Source organism: Gadus morhua, chromosome 18, assembly GCF_902167405.1.
Source record: "Gadus morhua chromosome 18, gadMor3.0, whole genome shotgun sequence".
Lineage (NCBI taxonomy): Eukaryota > Metazoa > Chordata > Actinopteri > Gadiformes > Gadidae > Gadus > Gadus morhua.
In genome coordinates this window covers 5759299-5779298 of record NC_044065.1, presented here as the reverse complement: position 1 = coordinate 5779298, position 20000 = coordinate 5759299, and the positions used below count along the sequence as shown (strand labels likewise).

The window sequence follows — 20000 nt, the reverse complement described above, 5'->3', positions numbered from 1 at the left end:
TTTTTCGCCTGTCGCTGCTAAATGCCTGAGATGTAAAATATAGATGTAGGAGGCTGGCCTGTATGCACTGTGTCTGCAGAGCAGGCTTGGACAGGACCCTGGAAGCAGAAAACCAGGTTGTGGCAGGGGGCACCAGGTTGTGGCACATCTCTCACCCTGCCACATTGAGCTCAATGATTTATTTTCTAGCTTATTTATTGAGTTAATTTTGTATTCGAAATGCACCGGAAAACCCAGTGCAATAAGGGTTAGGGATTCCAAAAACGCTAATAAATCCGCTTAAGACAGAGTTATATTTCACAGTGAGGAGGAGGGTTCCATTGAGGATTCTGTGGCAAGTTACGCGGGTTAAAGAACGGTTTATCCAAGCGCGATGTGCCAAGTATTGAATATTGAAAGTATGTTAATGCTACCGGTTGTCCATCTTGGCTCCGTTCTGGCAGAGATAAGCGGTGTGGGCGTTGATCTCAGAGGAGCGACCGGATCTACCGTCGCTCGACACCTTCTACTCGTAGGTGGATGTGAGGTTAAAGTGTTTTCCTGGGGATTAGTAGCTTATACACTCCAGTGACCATATTGTTGGACTCGTAAAACGTCGCCCAACAAAATGTGAATAAATAATAAAGCACAGGGAGTGTAGAGCACCATGTAGAGCTCTGAGTTAAAGACTTGCGCCATCCGTCTGCAGGGGAGCTCACCGCAAGGAGAACTAGAAAACGGCTGAAACCAAAAACCTAATTCCTTCTTCTTATTCAACTGAAACTAAGAGGGGGGGGGGGCAGAGGTCAGAGGTCATGTGAAAGTGTGTCAGAGGCGGCCAGCACCACGTGTTATTCTGAGGCGAAAATGCGTGTTTGGTAACTTCAGCTTCCTGAATTTCTGCCGGCCCTAGCAGTCTTTCACTCCAGGGAATAGATCCTCTTGTTTATCCTGGGCAGGATACGCCTGCTTCAGGGCGGGTTATATCACCATGGACACAGTCGTCCCGTACCAGTATGAGTAGTAAGTAAGTAGTAACCAGGCGGTTATTCTTAGTAGTGAAATGGAAAAACCATCTTCGACGTAAACCATTAATCTCACTTGAGGTGTAGGTTGTGGCACGGCGCCGTCCAGTGTGAGCAAAGGGCTCTGGGCACGCCCCCGTGTGCCAAGAACACTGGAGACGAAACAATGGGCCTAAAACAACACAAACGCGGCCTTCATCTTTCGTCCTGGATCATGAAAGAACTAGAATTGACTTCCTCTTTTCCACGCCATATGGCAATTCTTACAGCCCCAAACCACTGCTACACACACCACCAGAAGAACAACATACTGAATTGGCCGTTTTTAAATCAGCACCAGGGCCGGTTTCAACACCACTTTGGTTCAACATGAGCGTCCAAACATAATAAACCCATCCGCACGGATCAATCACCTCCATAACAATGTCTTTGGTCTCTAAATTTAGTCTGTGGAGAATCATTTTGAACATAAACGATGGTTTTGCTAAGGGCTGTGTCATGTGGAAAATGCCTTAGGTCGATAATTGTGAGGGATTTTACATGATATCAATGAATATCACAATATGCTTACGATTCAAACGATTCCAAACAGTCTAGCCGAGGGTCATAGAAGTTTATGGAAATGTTGAGTATGCAATCAGACACGGGCATATCTTTTCAATGCTGTTTGGTCAGACTTTATAACCGGGTGTTACTATAAGACTATTTTAATTCCATGAGGATACAATCCCATTCAAAGACGCTAACATTGCATGCAAGTTCCCAAGAATGCAGAGAGCTTTAACAGAAGACTGCCTTTCTGAGTGCGTGTTCTTGGTAAATGCAGGGGCACTCTGTGCCTCGTAACCATGACAGTCTCCAACTTGTGTAATCATTACACTACATTGATCTGGATGACGCTTCGGTCCACGACTTACAAGTATGTGCATTCAAACATGAAGAGACAACCATAAACAGTGCACGAATCATGTCTGCACAAACAATTTGTCCAATAAGGAAACTGCTTCAAGTGCTACATTACAGAACCAAGAGATCTTTCTTTTACGGGCCAAGATGCCGTCTGGACAAAGGAAACATCAGTCATCAGTTTTACTGTTGCGCTACAATGCTTTCAATATTCAAAGCATCTCAGGTGACTTTGGAATGCAGTAGGTCAGGTGCCACTTTACTACTACTACTACTACTACTACTACCAATACCACTACTACTACTACTACCACCAATACCACAACCACTACCACTACTATTACTACTACTACTATGCTACTACTACAACTGACCCAATTTTCCTTGTAAATTGGAGTAAGTCGCAATATAGGGGCCAAATATTATTTGACCAAGGCTGTCCCTGTCACATGTTGAATTGCATGGTGTAGCCGCCGTCTAGGGACTGTGACCCCCATGGCCCCATAAAGGGCCCATGTTTGCCCCATTAGAGTGACTTTGTCTCTATGGCAACCAAAAAGACCCCCACTGATGCCACAGGACAGGTTTGACACACACACACACACACACACACACACACACACACACACACACACACACACACACACACACACACACACACACACGGATGCGCACATGTTTTGCATGCGTGCACGCCACGCACAGTCGCACACATGCACATACTATTAACTGTTACTAAATTATACATGAAGAAATTATTTAATGTATTTATGAACTCCAAATCCCACCGGTTAACAAGAAGTACGAAGGACTTTGGTTCTCTTGATGTGCACAATTTAAAGCGTCACTAAGGAACTAATGTTGAAGTGCGTCTATCTTTGAAGGACACTTCTCCTGTTGTCAACACAAAAGTACTAACACTGTTGGAACAGAGATTGGTCTGTGGTGATGGAATGCATGCACATCTGTCTCAGATGTGAAATCACGAGAGCATGAAGGGATAACATTCTAGAACGACAACCCCCATCGTGGCTTGCTATAAGGAAAATGAGCTGAAACAAGGTGAGTTATGAGTACATAACTCAGGTATTGTATCGTTAGCCGTGTTATCATTTGAATTATGCCCTTCATTTGAATGTATAGGGTCTAAACTTTGACTGTACATATTTGCCAACAATGTAGAGCATGTAGAGAGACTGTGCTGATTATTGTTACCTATGTAGGTAGGTAGTTTGACAAAAAAACTGTATTATTGGACGCACACTAGTCTCACTCCTAACATCAACTATACCAGCAGTGGTTCAGCTCGCATAATGACCTGCCATTTGTAGAGTAGGTTGCATACCGATTAGCTATTTCAATCTAAACAATATAAAATATAGAATTCACTGCAAGAAAAAGGAATGCCATAATTTACACAGCAAGTGATTCATCGGTTGCCTGAAAGTCGTCAAGTTGATCAAATTGTAGTTTAACAAAAAAAACTATACAGTGTACTCAGACTACGTCATCGTGGTCAAGGCCTACACCCGGTCACACCTGCTAACTCTTCCCTCTCAGGACTGTAGAGAACGGACAGAGCAGGACCATGTGAAGGAAGTAATTAATAAATAATCCATATCAATCATAAAGAATACAACTCATAAAACACAACAATCCAGGTTTCCTGACAGGAACTCTATCAGATATTGACATCAACGATTTGAAGTTCTGAGATTTGTTTTACCAGCATGTACTACCTTGGAAAATAATGGTAAACCACCACCAGAAAACCAGATTTTGTTATCCTAACTGGGGCGGCCAGATCAACCCACAAAGACCAAATGTAAAATATTGTAAATATCTTTTGCAGGCATTTGGTTCGATATTATCTTATGTTAAACATAAAGATAATTATACGTTACAACTTATTTTTCTGTACCAATCTCTTAAATAACTTGCCGTTATAACTGATGACTAGAGGTACTTTCGATTATGAAATAGAAACAGCCTCTAGCAACAGATTAAAACCTGGTCCATGTTGGCATGGGGTCATGTGTAATGTGTAATGTGTTTTACAATATTCAATATTATTGTTGTAATACTGCTCACTTCAACAGCCATTGAGCTGAGACCTTCCTTACCATCTTTAACATCCGCCTAAGCATCAGATGCTGAACCCTAAATCCATGAGTCAGAGTACTTCCTTTGCCCTACTAAAATGCGATACCGGTCTGTATGAGGTTTTGCGGGCGTGGTCGTAGAATTCCTAATCAAACACCATCTCTGTATTTTGTTTGCCATTGTCAAACCTGGGTGTGCTGGGGAACACAGTGTGAATGGCATGGTTAGTAGAACCACTATATAACATTCATTCACTGCTTGCGTAAGATACATAACACAAATAGATAGGATGATCCCTGATGCTGTTTAAAAGGCTGTCGGGAATAATCAGACGGGAATGCCTCAGGTAACGGGTCATACAAGGTTGCGGGAAAACGACCAAGCATGTTAAGAATTGCCCTCACTGAATTTGGGATTGTTGGATTGTGTCTGAATCTATGAAGCCCTTCTGTAATGCGGCGTGGCCATTCTCTCTCAGCCTCCCTGCTTGTACCTCGCAACCAACAGCATTCACAGTCAAGGACCCAATGGGTCATTCTTATAATGGCTGTTAGATGTTGTTCACAAAACGACTCAAGGATAAAAGTGTAGAAACTCTTTAGAACTATCCACTAGACTATGTTTCTTTAGAAAAAAAAAAAAAAATGGTTAGTCTCGATTAATGCCCTGCAGTTGACAGTTAATTACGTCAACTGTTCAATTATTTGTCAAACAATACCTTGTAACGTTTCACATGTAATAATATTCAGGCATAGAATTTAAGTGTTGTGTGGCCTACAACACAGTTGTGTGTAGACTATAACACTGTCAATTAAGCGGGAATGGTAAACATGTTTCTACATGAAAATATGTTGAGAATGCGATTATTTGTGTTGTTCAATTACAAAATGACAGCACTGGGACCGCAGTGGTTTTATCTGGGCTGTGATTCCAATAAACCATTCAAACTCTGTGGCATTTGGGCTCACAAGGGGACTGTGCCTCTGTAGTGGATTTAAAACACAAACCGTTTTAAGTCATCTCAACTGAACTCATTAAAGAACTATATGACACGACAATAAGTACTTAGAACACGTTGCAGTGGCTCCTTCTAATAACATCAATTCAATCTGGAAGATCCCGGATCATCGTGAGTACAGTGCGGACAGCAGACCCGGTTTGCCCTGGTCGTGACCTCGATATAACCCATCCAACTCATCCTCAAACCGGCTGTTAACAGGAGTATGATTTATTAGGTGAAGATAGTAGGCTTCTTGCAGGCTTCTTCAGTAGAATTGAGACGCACAGTGATTCTTTCAGCCCAAATATCGCCTAAAGACACTGTTGTAGTTAATGTAGTCGGCTAACAAAGGCTCTAATTAGACGTTTATGCTGGAACTCATGTATTCGGTCTCTCTCTCTCTCTCTCTCTCTCTCACACACACACAAACAAACACACACACACACACACACACACACACACACACACACACACACACACACACACACACAGACACACACACACACACACACACACACACACACACACGCGCGCGCACGCACACATTTATACCTTGCCGAACGAGTGGCACACACTCTCGGGAGAGAGACAGAGAGAGACAGACTCGATCGCGGCAGATAAGATCGCTATTGTCATTCGAGGCAGGGTCAGTCGTGTAACAACACGAGGTTAGCCAGTGCGGGGGAGCGGGGACTCACCCAGAACGGGAGCTCCGGTCCACACAGGTCCTCCATGTCGTTATAAACGATCTATAAGCCCGGTGAGACCTTCTCCTCCTCCTTACAGCCCGGGGCTCCTGGTTTCTCGCAGCGGACCGTGTTCCTTCACAGTGAGAACAACGTGTACATGGGGCGGTGCTCCGGTACTGCCGAGGCACATGGGACGCCGTCGCTTCCCGGGTGTGTGAGGAGGGAGAGGCCGCGGAGCTTTTACTTCACTCCCGCTGCGCTCTTCCGTTGTTGTGTGAGCGTAACCGCCACCCGGAGGTTGTCATGAGAGCGCCGCCCCCCCTCGGTCCCGCCTTTCGGCGCGGGCACGCGCATACTATGAGGTGCATGCGCACGCGTGCGCACGTACACACGGACACACACACACACATCCAAGCGTCGAGCGAGGAGGAGAGTTCACACGTGACGTGACTCGGCAGAAAATGTGGATACGCGCCGGATGCTGCCCAATGAGAAAGCGGAAGTCACGCGTCTCTTCCTTCTTTGACTCCTGCTGCCGAGCGCATGGGGGGGATGTGCTAGTGAAACGTGACTCGACAACCCTGACTGAGCCTATCTTTCATTGTCTTTAAAACGAGCTGAGTCATCATGGTGAGCCTTATGGAAACCCACATGGGGGGGGGGGGGGGGGGGGGGGGGGGGGGGGGGGGGATGGAGAGGGAACCTGCTTGAGGACCGGTTTCAAACACTGTTTCAAACCCAATACCCCGATTGTTCCAGTCCCAAAAAACATCTAAACACATCCCAGGTGTGTCCACAGGTGTGTCCAGGTTAACCCCTTCTTGTTTGAGTACCAGATCCTGATCGCAGTGCCAAACAGAGCTGTTGCCCTCCCTCTAGATCCTCACCATGAGGGCCAACCGACGAGGTGGTGGACTGGGAAGGTGATAGGATCAGGGTGTTGGGTGAGAGCTCCCCAGCGAGCCACTGGTTCTTGGCTGGGTTTCCCCAGGAGGTCTGTGGCTGCTGGGTTGCTAAGGAAGGCATCACAACCAGGAGGATGGTGATGCACTCGAACAAAACACACTGTTTACTTGACTAGTGTAGGCTACACTAGTCAAGTAAACCCCCCCCACACACACACACACCCACACACACACACATACCCTTCTTACAAACTTATTTTTTTGTTGTACGTCCTTGCATTTAAGAATAGTACATACATAGCAATGTGTAGCAGCTTATCCAAGCTATCTTCGTTGTGTACTGGAATGGGTTAATGATTTTTAGTGCTGGGCACTTGGTTCCATCTTACTGTACCGACAGAGATATATTGTTGTTTCACATCCTCCTGACAAATGTTCTTATTGTAAGTCGCTTTTGGATAAAAGCGTCTGCTAAATGCCCTAAAGGTAGATGTACAAATGCCACCAGGTGAAGGCTCACAGCAAATTAAAGGGAATTAAAGATAGGGTGTGACATGGAGAATATAAACCCTCCCTAATAATCTCACAACTATGGCACAATGTAGAATCTGTTTTCATAGTCTGCTTTTCACCCTTCCTCGTAGACATCGTGCACATTTTATTTATTTATTTGTCACACATTTAGATATTACCCACACCAGTTAGTTATGATATAAAGAGTTGCATAATGTTTACATGTTTTTATTTGTATTACAATTAAACATTATGTTATTATAATTATATTATTTAAATTATTATTATTATTGTATTATTTTAATTAATTAATTAATTATTAGTATTCGTTGTAGCATAAGTAGTATTAGTAGTAGACATATTAGTAGGCCTAGAAGTAGTAATAACACTACATTGTATTAGTAGTGAGGCTCTCAGAGAATGATTCCATTTATGAGTATTAACGCTAAACCTTTGCAGTCCACAGGTTAGTGAGCAACAGACTGTTCACATTTACACCCAAACGGGTTTACGACGTTTAACAGTTGGTCTCCCGGGTAAAAGATCGGAAAACTGATGATTAAAGAAAGAACAACGTTTTATCCTAAATGGAATAAAGATCATTTACCCCGCAGTGCCTGATCTGCAACGTAAGAACTACTTATTCCGGAAAATAGAGAATGTCATGAATATCCTATAGGGGGCAGTGTAGCGTCAATTACATTGTATTTTTAAAGCCCTTCATCACAGTCACAGCCTCAATGGGATGCTCAGGGTTTAACTTCGCCCTCTAGGGCAAGGAAAACACCCGAAATTATCCCGGGATAAAACGTGGAGGAGGAGCCAAGCGGGGGTAGGGCTCATTCAGGGACGGGGAGGAGTGCCATCTGGCGCCATAATGGGCGGGCATAATAAGCTAAATGAAGTGCAATTAAATTGTTACAAAACAGAAAATCACATCTGAAGTTATGTCACACACGTGCTTCGTGCTCCATCCTTTTTTGAGCTCGAAGGACGCCTCTGTGCGGATGCTGTTACCATGGCGACGCCAGTTGAAGGGAAGTTCAAGGGAATGTTTTTGGAAAATAATTAAATTTTATAGCCTGTTTACTGTTTTTACCTCAGGCCTACATATTACCTTAATACCCATACCCCTTTCCTTCCATTACAACTATTACTTTCAAACAGCAATTTACTATAATAATCCTGTAGGGTTTATAATTATAGTCTATCACATTCACAGCCATATAGCCTACCATTGGCATTAGTACAGTAAGGTTGAATAAGCCTATTTAAATAAGCCTATTTATATTATTGACATAATTCTGGTCGAAAGGTCGACGCTTCACACGTGATGTAACGCACGCAAGCATGTGACCCCACGCACCTTCTCTTGTTCATAGAAATAACTTCCACGCAACCAGCAGATGGGGTCGTGCGCTCATAATAACGTAGGCTATGCGTTAGAGGAGTTTGAGCAGTAGTTAGAGCAGCGGTTCTCTCCTGCAGTACTCCAAAGTACCCCTAGGGGTACACGTACCCCCATTTGAGAACGTGAGTTTACTCCAACTTGGGCTGCTCATGTGTTGGAAGCTGCAGCTTGACAGCGATGGGTTGGACCATAAGTCGGAGCAGTAGCCACTGTGCATGTGGTGAATGAATGGCTTGAACCATAAGTCGGAGCCTACTGTGCATGTGCGTCCGAAATGAGGCGTACACACTGAACTGATTTATCGCACAGCACCGCCTCTTCAATATTGGGAATCGACCCCATCTACAGGCAGCCGAGCTTCCATCATTTGTAATGCAAAGCTCATTGATGCTATTGCAATACTTGCATGGCAGTCAATGTGGTACATTATTGTTTCCAATCGTGTTTTTATATTTCCATGTTGTTTTAAGATTCAACCACTGGCGCCGTTTGGGTTTATTGGATTTTTCCCCGAAACTTTTTAATCAACTTTCTAACCATCGTACATTTTTTTTGAGTGAGTGTTTGACTAACGGTCTGGGGTAAGCCTATAGCACAAACGGGTGCAGCAGCTATCCCTATAGTTTTTATCACAGTGTCGGCGTCTATCCATGAATACCGTTGGATTCTGTTCCCGGAATGCCTCTGCGTAAAATCCGCGTCTTAGCTTCCATTGCGCGCCCGACTGAGCCACCAAATGACATTCCTTCACGAAGAATTCTGCTTACGAGTCCTAACCTACTGTTGAGGTTAGAATGAGCTTTTCTGGTAGGTTGTACAAATAGTGGGACGACATGGATATTGTCACAAAGTCTTCAGAAGATTCGAGTTATCTGTTGTCCAGAGCATCTTCGTTTTTGCCGGCGACTATCCTAGCAAACTCCTCGAAGAGACGCTTTGACAAGCTGGGAAGAATGCCAAGCAATGGCTCTCAACGGTGAGTATAAATGACTAATCAATTGAAACCGTGCAAATGTACATTATGTAGGTTAACAATTAATCTTTGGTTGCACCTTCTCAGCTATGGCTTGTTTCCAAAGGGGAAAAGCATTAAAAAAAGAAACGCAAACAGACGTGACCCGTTTGAGAACCTCGGATAAACTATGGTTTTTAATCCAATTTAATCCAGACATGGTTTATACAGACATTATGTTTAATTGGCATTTGTAAAACCTAAACAACAATCAGCAAAGTAGTGCTTTGCTGATTTAGTGTTTATCTCTTTTCTAAAACACACACACAAACATACACACACACACACACACACACACACACACACACACACACACACACACACACACACACACACACACACACACACACACACACACACACTCACACCCCACACACACGCAACCCAACATGCATGAATTGGATTCATAATAAAAATCATGTTCCCTTGCCCGCTTTGGTCATTAGTTTACGAGGCCACACAAAGTGGTCTGTTTGTGCTTCTGAAACAGGCCAGTCTGAATCCGCACGCTCATTCAATTGCAAGAAACCTTTGAACCCTAGCAAAAATAAGTAGCTTAGTGGCTTGATCTGAGGCAAACAAAGCTTCATTATTTTCTGCTATTGTGTTGCCCGAGGAACGGAGAGTGCTGTTTAAACTTTCTCCTATAGCCGTATGTGATTGGTTGTTTCATCATCCTTAACCTCTTCAGTCGTACAGGTATGTGTCAACCAGGTTCTTATTTGTGCTGTGTATTATGATTTTTATTAGGACTTTACATTGATGTTATCTCTATTATTAGTTTATTTATGATCTGTGCTCTGTTGTTGTTCTCAGTAAAGTTGTGTATGAATCTTATACATGGCGTTCGAGTATGGCGTTACTCCTATGGCGTTACTAGTAAATATCTTTGTTTTCATGTGTTTGAGCAGCTTGGCTCTGGCTCATTGTTTTGCTCTGGTTTATTTCTGCTAATCGTTTTGCATTAAGCCGAACAGCTACTAGATTGTTCTCTGAATGTCATCTGGGTGGGAAAATGTCCTTTTTCATACACTTTAAATGTTTAAGAGTCATGTGTACCAAAGGCAGCATTCATAATCTGGTCGCTGACTTTAACTTCTGGTTCAGAGTATCGTTGTGTTCACTCTCATTCTTCCCTCCTTATTCCTTCATTTCCCTCTTCACTATCTCCTCATGCCTCACCCCATCCCTCCACACCTCTGTCTATCCTCTCATTCCTCCATCCATCCCCTCTCACCTCCACCTTCCCCTCCACCTCCATCCTCCATCTCCACCTCCACCTCTATCCCCTCCCACCTCCACCTCCACTTCCACCTCCCTACTCCACCTCCACCACCCCCTCCACCTTCACCTCCCTACTCCACCTCCACCCCCTCCCACCACCTCCTCCCCCTCCACCTCCAACCTCCATCTCCCCCTCCACCTCCCCCTCCACCTCCACTTCCCCCTCCCCCTCCACCAGGTCTGGCTCCTCCAGTAGCTCCTCCACCAGGTCGGGCGAGGCCGTGAAGCTCCGCCCTCCCGGGAAGACCCAGCGCCATCTGAACCGCTTCTCTGGGGTCTTCCTCCGGGGCGCCGACCCCCCCGGCCCCCCCATGGCCCTGCCGGCCAGCCTGAGGCCCTCCCTGTCAGGCCACCTCCGGAAGGGCAGCGGTGAGTAGAGGTTGAAGCCCCCCCGTGCCCGCCGGTGACCCCACCAGGCACATGATGACATTAAAGGGCCGATGTTATGCCAGCATGTGAGAGTGTGATTAGCCGTTACAAGCCGTGTGAAAGTGGTGAATGGACTGCATTTATGCAGCGCTTTTCTAACCACTGGCTGCCAAAAGCGCTTTACAATATCGCCTAAGATTCACCCATTCACGCACACATCGACACACCGACGGCGGTCAGCCACGCAAAGGCGACAGCCAGCTCGTCGGGAGCAGTAAGGGTGAGGTGTCTCGCTCAGGGACACCTCGACCCTCTAGGAGGAGCCGGGGATCGAACCAGCGACCCTCTGGACACCAGCCAAACCGCTTTAGCTCCTGAGCCACATGCCGCCCTACGAATGGATCTCGGACCCCCTCCTATGAGACACACAGAGCTTTGTCTGTCTGTGCTCCCCCCCCCCACTGCGCTGTAACCCGTAGACCCTGTGGCGTTGGACAGGGCCTTCAGAAAACCTAACCGTCCACTCAGCAGACTTCCAGTCGTTGGAAGCATATCCTACTCAGGCTCTAAACCCGGGAGGCAGGAACACAATGGAAAAATAAATGGTGAAACATCAGATGCTAACGTCTCCTCGGAGTGTAAATAACTCCAGCGGGCTTGGCCGGTCTATGCGTTGAGCGCTGCCAACGTGCCCAGGCTGACTGTTCTTTGTTTCTGCGCTGTCATGCAGTGAGTCCGGGAGACGGCCCGGGTGTGGCTGAAGACCCCTCAGAGCTGTCCACCCAGAAGACCGCTCCCGGGATCCTGAAGGTCTTTGGCAGCGAGATCTGCGAAGGGGCCCACTACAAGAGCGTGCTCGCCACCACACACTCCAGCGCTAAGGAACTCGTGAAGGAAGCCCTCGAAAGGTCAGGGTGCATGTGTGTGTGTGTGTGTGTGTGTGTGTGTGTGTGTGTGTGTGTGTATGTGTGTGTGTGTGTGTGTGTGTGTGTGTGTGTGTTTGTGTGTGTGCGTGTGTGTGTGTGTGTGTGTCTGTGTGTGTGCCTGCTTGTGTGTGTAATTATGTGTGTGTAATTGTTTGCTTTGGCATTTTGTGACTCAACAGTGTATCTCCTGTCCTTTAAATGCGGTCTAAGTGAGTTGTGTGTGTGTGTTTATGTAAGGCTTCAGGCCGTGTCTGTGTGTTTTGTGTAAGCCAGTGTGCCACTGAGGGCAGTCCAGGCTGTCATTCTTGATAATGCCAGCCTTTGTTTTTCTCTTGGCCAAATAATAAATAATGACTAACCGAACCAAGTTTCATCCTACATTTCCATCGGAGCTCAAAGACAACAGAGGTTCATTATCTCACGTGGGAAATATCCACACGAGCCGCAGAGTAACAAGATGTGTTTAATACTGGATCATACAAAAGGATAATGCATGTTCATAACCGTGGCATTCAGCGCTCCGTTGTATCTGAATAACAGGCCGTTGCTATGAATTACAGAGCGTTGCTATGGATGATTTTTCCAACTGTAAAATCAAACAGAATGTTTAATTTTAGCAGAGGCGATGAAATAATGTTTTAATCAGTCACATCAGGCCATGTAGCCGACCCTTTCATCCAAAGCGACTTACAATAAGTACATTTGTCAGAAGAAAAAGAAACAACAATATATTGCTGTCTGTACTGTAAGGATTTTCATAGAACTAAGTGTCAAGCACGAACAATCACTAAGCCATATCTTTTTTGTAGTTATATTTAGTGTCTTCTTTACCAAGTTTTCTTGTAATAAGCGTGATAATGTATCATCAGGATCCATTATCCAGACCCTGTCCGGGTCCATCTTGTGATAATGAGCATCTCGCTGCACATGACCCCTGAACTGTAACATGTGCTCCTGGACGAGCAGGTACGGCCTGGGGAAGGAGGAGGCCCAGTCCTACGTCCTCTGCGACTCCATCGGCTCCGTCGTCGGGGGCAGCCAGTGGGAGACGGAGGCCTTTCGGGTCGTCGGGGACAACGAGAAGCCTCTCCTCCTGCAGTCGCTATGGAAACCCAGAGAGGGGCTGGCGCGGCGCTTCGAGATCCAGAGGCGGAGCTGTGTGGACGAGAAGCGGTCCAAGGAGAAAGACACAGTCACCGCCGGTACGATCAGACCAACGGACCGCTGACTGGCCCCTCCCCCCCCCCCCCCCCCCCCCCCCCCCCAGGGCCCACATGTCCAACACTCCCCTGTTGGGGGGGGACACAAAGGTGTAGCGGACAGGGGGCTAGACTTCAGGACGAAAGGGACTGGGTTCCAAAGGGAGTGGTTTTGTTTCCACTATCATCGATAGTCAATAGTCCGTGGTCTATGGAAGCCCTAACTGGCTCCTTGATGAACCGGTTATTTTAATTAGACTTATCTGACTTTTCAGGGAATTATAAGTGTTTTTGGATGACATTATCAGCTAAATATTTAAAACAATCCTTCATTTATAACTGTATTGTCACGAGGGTTACAATCCAAACAGGGTTAACGGCTAACCCTAACCCTCGCCAAAACACCAATCGGGTCTGGTGCCAAACTGAAGGCTTACTGATAGAGTAAACACCACCTACAATAACCAACAGCTAATGCGGGTTCAGCTGTTGTCCATCATGAGGTTGTCTCAGCTGTGTGTGTGTGTGTGTGTGTGTGTGTGTGTGTGTGTGTGTGTGTGTGTGTGTGTGTGTGTGTGTGTGTGTGTGTGTGTGTGTGTGTGTGTGTGTGTGTGTGTGTGTGTGTGTGTGTGTGTGAGCATGTTTGTGAATGGCTCAGCGAGCGGTAGGCTACTATCAGGATGAGCTTGTCATTGCCTGCTGAGCTGGGTCAACTTTCTGTTCCTTTTTTTTCCATCAGGGGTTTTCTCTCTTTCCACTGAGTTCTGTTTCCTTTACGCAGCTCCTCCACACACAAACACACACACACACAAACACACACAAAGACACAAACACACACACACACACACACACCACACACACACACACACACACACACACACACACACACACACACACACACACACACACACCACACAGACACACACACACACACACACCACACCCCACTCACACACACACACACACACACACACATACATTCACACACACAAATACATGTACGCACACATGCACACACAAACAAACACACAAACCACCGTGCAATGCACACACACACACACCAACATGAACACACACACGCACGCACGCACACACACACATACACCCTCCTATCAGCCAACAGTCCTGATGCTGTACTACAATGCCAACTCTAACCTCAGTCTAGGGGCTGCTGAACGGGGCTGTACCGTGACATTAAACCCATCATATCTCCTGTGTGTGTGTGTGTGTGTGTGTGTGTGTGTGTGTGTGTGTGTGTGTGTGTGTGTGTGTGTGTGTGTGTGTGTGTGTGTGTGTGTGTGTGTGTGTGTGTGAGTGCGTCTGTGTGTGTGCCTGTGCGATTGTGTATGTCTGTGTGTGTCTCTCCCCAGGTATCAACGCCCAGGCCCGCAGGCTGCAGAAGAGCCGCTCCCGGGTGGCCTCCACCCTCTTCGAGAAGGCCAGTGGCCTCCGGGGGCCCAGCCTGTGGAGGAGCCGGAGCGAGATGGACCTGCTGGACGTCCCCGCCGAGCCGCAGCCTCAGCCTTCGACACCTCCACCACCTCCACCGCCCCTCCACCTCCACCAGGCCGACCACAACCACAACCACAACCACAACCACAAGCAGAACCACAAGCAGAACCAGAACCACAGGCTGGACCGGAACCACAACTCTGCCCCCAACACGAGGGGCCGCGGCCTGAATGCCGCCCCCCCCGCTGGGGTGGGGGAGGCGGCGTCGCAGGGGGGGGGCGGGGGCAGACACAGAGAGCCTCTGTCAGAGGGGGCGAGAGGAGCAGCTGAGGGGGGAGGGAGGGGGGAGAGGGGAGTCGGAGACGGAGAGCAGCGAGGACAGCGGCACGCGGTACACCGTCCGCCCGCCCCGGGACGGCCCGTACCTGCTGCTGCTGAGGGGCTACCGGCCGCTGGAGGTACGTCCTCATGCACCTCCTCATGCACCTCCTCATGCACCTCCTCATGCACCTCCTCATGCACCTCCTCATGCACCTCCTCATGCACCTCCTCATGTTCTCTTCATGTACTCCTCATGTTCTCCTCATGTTCTCCTCATGTTCTCCTCATGTTCTCTTCATGTTCTCCTCATGTTCTCCTCATGTTCTCCTCATGTTCTCTTCATGTACCTCCTCATGTTCTCCCCATGTCTCTCCTCATGTCTCTCCTCATGTTCTCCTCATGTTCTCCTCATGTTCTCCTCATGTTCTCCTCATGTTCTCTTCATGTTCTCTTCATGTTCTCCTCATGTCTCTCCTCATGTTCTCCTCATGTCTCTCCTCATGTCTCTCCTCATGTACCTCCTCATGTTCTCCTCATGTTCTCCTCATGTCTCTCTTCATGTTCTCCTCATGCACCTCCTCATGTTCTCCTCATGTTCTCCTCATGTTCTCCTCATGTTCTCCTCATGTCTCTCCTCATGCACCTCCTCATGTTCTCCTCATGTTCTCCTCATGTTCTCCTCATGTTCTCCTCATGTCTCTCCTCATGCACCTCCTCATGTTCTCCTCATGTGTACTGAACCTTTATAAAGCCGGGTCTGACGCATGGAGACAACTCTATCCCTTGCCAGAACTGGAATAGTACCTTCTATTGAAGGTATTCCTACGCTCACGTCCCCCCGACCCGCTACAAACCCTTCCTGCCCCCCCGCAGTCTGAACCCTGTGTCCATGGGTACACACCCAGGCAGGGGCGCCCCTAACACCACACGCGCTACACACACATACACACACACACATGCACACACGTGCACCAGAATGTTTCTGCTGATAAAGTAGCACGCTGCGGTGACGATCGACCTGTTGGTAATAGTTTGGGCGTGGGGTCGCTATGATGTCAGGTGTGTCAGAACAATATTATGGCAGGTAGTAATGTTTAAAGAAAACAGTGTCCCCTTGGAAAGAACCACAGAGGGATGGGATAGACTGTGGCTGCCGGGAGGGGAGGGAGAGACCGCAGGAGGGGAGGGAGAGACCGTAGGAGGGGAGGGAGAGACCGTAGGAGGGGAGGGAGAGACCGTATGTGTAGGAGGCGAGGGAGAGACCGTAGGAGGGGAGGGAGAGACCGTAGGAGGGGAGGGAGAGACCGTGGGAGGGGAGGGAGAGACCGTGGGAGGGGAGGGAGAGACCGTAGGAGGGGAGGGAGAGACCGTGGGAGGGGAGGGAGAGACCGTAGGAGGGGAGGGAGAGACCGTATGTGTAGGAGGCGAGGGAGAGACCGTAGGAGGGGAGGGAGAGACCATAGGGGGGGAGGGAGATACCGTGGCTGAGGAGGAGGGAGATATCGTGGGTGTAGGAGGGGGGGGGGGGGGGAGATACCGTAGTGGGGGAGGGAAAGACCGTTGCTAGCGGGCCGTCCTGGGTCAAGGCCAGCTTGAGGTTACAAAAGGGAAAAGAAAAACAGTGTGTGAAAACACCAGACAGGAAGCAGAAAGAGAAAACTGTGGCACTGCTTCCTGTCTGGTTATCATTGGCCTACCAGGTTGGGCAGCTGGCAACAGAGAGGGTTTTACACGCACGCGTGTACACACACACTCACACGCACGCATACGCAAACTCACACACACTCACACACACGCACTCACACACACACACACACACACACACACATACACACACACACACACACACACACACACACACACACACACACACACACACACACACACACACACACACACACACAGACACACATGCACACACACACACATATACACATGCACTCAAACACACTCAAACACACTCAAACACATTCAAACACACCCACACACAGACTCACACTTTGCAACTGAGAAAATAATCAACCCCCTTGTTAATTGCTGCCGGGGGTTTAGGGAATTTGTGAAAAAGACCCTTTTGAAAGCGAAAGACACCCCAAGAAGTATCAGACTGAGCATAATGAGGCTTATTCTGCTCCACGCCATCCAATGAGATTAATGAATCACAACCAGTTTCCTTCATCAAGCTTGATGCTTTTGAGGATGCTCATGAAATCAAATATTAATAGTTGTGCAGTATTATATCTATTACTTTCATTTAAAGTCTGTTGTTATTTCTAACTAACAAGTTGCCCTCCTACATTTGCTTCTTTTGTCCCAGGAGTTTGTGATCTACCTGGTAACGGGACCGAGCACCGTGATTGGCCGAGGCAGTGAGCAGCAGGGTGAAGGGTTGAAGGTTGACATCCCTCTGTTCGCCCCTGACATCTGCGCCCGGCACTGCTGCCTGCGACGGAGGGGGGGCCCCGGGGGGCCGACTCTGCTCCGGCCCCGCGGCGATGCCCTGGTGACCTGCAACGGGGAGGTGCTGGAGAAGGAGGCGGAGCTTCACCCCGGTGATGTCATCGGCCTGGGACAGTCCTACCTGTTCCTCTTCAAGAACCCCTCCGCCGTGGCGTCCGAGGTACGAAGGAGATCTGACGGAGAACACACCTCGAGAGTTAAATGTGTGACGGGAATTCAAAAAGTGGGAATCTTCCGGTTTCCTGGGAAAGGGTTTGGGTAATTTGTAAAGATATTTACTTGCATACTTACATTGAGGGCGTTTAGCACACGCTTTTATCCAGAGCGACTAACAATAAGTATCCTTTTCAGAAGAAAGTGAAACAATACAATATGTCGCTGTCGGTACAGTAAGGATGTTCATGGAACCAAGTGTCAAGCACTAGCAATCGCTAGGTTAACCCATTCCAGTGATAGCTAGGATAAGATGCTGCATGATAGAAAGTACTATTTTTAAGTGCCAGGACGTACAACATACAATAAGATCGTACATTAAATGCCAGGACGTACAACATACAAAAAGTGCGTACATTAACTGCCAGAACGTACATTACAACATACAATAAGTATGTAAGAGGGGGAGGTTGAAAGAGTAGGTGAACTCTGAACAGGCGAGTCTTGAGTAATGAGTAATGAGTGTGTGTTCTCCATTTTTAATCCTTTTCCCCCTCAGGACGTGACCGATGCCCATCAGGACACCCACATGCCCGGCATGCCCTGTCTCCTGGCCGACGCCCAATCCACCGCCGGCCCCGCCTCCAGCCCCGCCCCCTGTCCCGGCCCCGACCCCGGGCAGCGGACCCTCTGCCCCCGCTGCCTCTCAGCCCGCCCCCGCCCCGCCCGTCCCGGCGTGAGGTGGTCCCTCACAGGCTGCCCCGCCGCCCTGAGGGACGCCGAGGGCCGCGGTCTCACCCTGACCCACGGCCCCGGGGAGGAGGGGGCGGTCGTCATGGAGACGGTCGCCATGGGCACCGACGGGCCGCCGCTGACCACGGCCTTCCTGATGAGCGTGTGCGTGCAGTCGGCGGCTGCGCGGGGCGACGCCACCGACCTCCGCAGGCTCCTTCTGCTGGTGGCGGCGAACGCGCAGAACGCCGTCTGGGTGAGTCCGGGCGTGTGTGCGTTTGTGTGTGTGTGTGTGTGTGTGTCCATGCATGTGTGTTTCTGTATGGTTGTGTGTATGTGTGTGTGTGTGTGTGTATGTTTATTCATGAGTATGTGTGTGTTCATTTGCACGTGATTCTGGATGTGTGTTTGTTTGTGTATGCATGTGTGAGTGCGTGAGTGTGCGTGAGTGTGTGTGCATGCATGCATGTTTGCTGCATGGTTGTGTGTGTGTGTGTGTGTGTGTGTGTGTGTGTGTGTGTGTGTGTGTGTGTGTGTGTGTGTGTGTGTGTGTTTGGTTGTGTTTGTGTCTGTATATGTGTGTGCGTGTGTGTGTGCGTGTGCATGTGCGTGTGTGTTATTATCATTGAGGAATGACAAGGTCATCAGAAGGTAACTTGTAGCGCAGCTCGAATGAATAAAGGATTAGATGGGCCAATGGAGGACGTGGTTTCCTCGTGAGGTCAGCGTCGACCATTAGCCAGCTCTATCCCCCCCCCCCCCCTGCACCCCCCACCCCTCCCTGTTGTCATCACCTACTCCCATGAGGTCCAGTCTCTCTCCGAGTCGAGGCAGTTCCAGCCGGTTTATCCACCTGTGATTATTTCTCTTGGCGCGGCCGCAGTGCCGTGCTGTAATGCGTGGTGATGTACGGTAATGTACTGCAATGGGAGGCCTGGTAATCCTAAACATGCTTTCTGTGTGTTCCTCGCTACGCAGGAGTGCAGCAACCAGCTCGCTGAGGCCCAGGCTGATGGGTAAGCACTCAACGATGGATTGAATTTAGTTGGAGTTTATGTGTGTTGTACGTCCCGCGGTTGATGAATGCACTTATTGTATGTTGTAAGCCCTGGCACTTATAAATCGTACACAGCATGGTGTGTAGCGTCTTATCCTAGCGGTCTTTGTTGCATTCGGGGAATGGGTTAACCTAGTGATGGTTAGTGCTTGGCACTTGGTTCTATGGACATCCTCACTGTAGTACCGACAGAGATACGTTGTTGTTTCTCTTCCTCCTGACAAATGTACTTATTGAAGCCATCTGAGGACAATTGCTATGTCTCTCTTGTTCTTATTTTTTCTTTATCTTATTGTTGTTTCCTTTATAACGACTATTGTGTATCTTTGTACGTTGTCCTTGAGTGCAGAGAAATGCGCATTCAAATGAAATGTATAATTATCATAATTAGCTATTTGCTTTGGATAAAAGCGACTGCTAAACACCCTAAATGTGCCAGTCGGGGCCGCACCGTTCCAACGTCGTGTCCCCCGTCCTGCAGGGACGCGGCCGCTGAAGGGAGCG

General features: G+C 48.2%; 2 protein-coding genes across 4 annotated transcripts in view; one reads left to right on the top strand and one right to left on the bottom strand.

Moving 5' to 3' along the window:
- abcc3 (ATP-binding cassette, sub-family C (CFTR/MRP), member 3) overlaps window positions 1–5991 on the bottom strand; it is a 46772-nt gene extending 40781 nt beyond the window's left edge. Inside the window, exon 1 of one of the 3 annotated variants that reach the window (XR_003973768.1) lies at window positions 5712–5991. Coding sequence is in view for 2 of the 3 variants with exons in the window: in XM_030339408.1 (XP_030195268.1) it covers window positions 5712–5747 (36 nt within the window). In the remaining variant the exon portion in view is untranslated. The remainder of the gene's footprint in view (window positions 1–5711) is intronic. The other 2 variants (XM_030339408.1, XM_030339409.1) reach the window with 2 other exon arrangements.
- Window positions 5992–8746: 2755 nt separating this feature from the next.
- The window catches only part of LOC115531587 (ras-associating and dilute domain-containing protein), a 26013-nt gene continuing 14759 nt past the window's right edge, over window positions 8747–20000 (top strand). Inside the window, exons 1-10 of the mRNA XM_030340940.1 lie at window positions 8747–9507; window positions 11006–11196; window positions 11927–12104; window positions 13089–13324; window positions 14692–15023; window positions 15082–15231; window positions 17412–17714; window positions 18267–18695; window positions 19418–19455; window positions 19978–20000. The exon at window positions 19978–20000 is cut by the window's right edge and continues 213 nt beyond it. Of these exons, the coding sequence (XP_030196800.1) occupies window positions 9365–9507; window positions 11006–11196; window positions 11927–12104; window positions 13089–13324; window positions 14692–15023; window positions 15082–15231; window positions 17412–17714; window positions 18267–18695; window positions 19418–19455; window positions 19978–20000 (2023 nt within the window). The 5' untranslated portion in view covers window positions 8747–9364. The remainder of the gene's footprint in view (window positions 9508–11005; window positions 11197–11926; window positions 12105–13088; window positions 13325–14691; window positions 15024–15081; window positions 15232–17411; window positions 17715–18266; window positions 18696–19417; window positions 19456–19977) is intronic.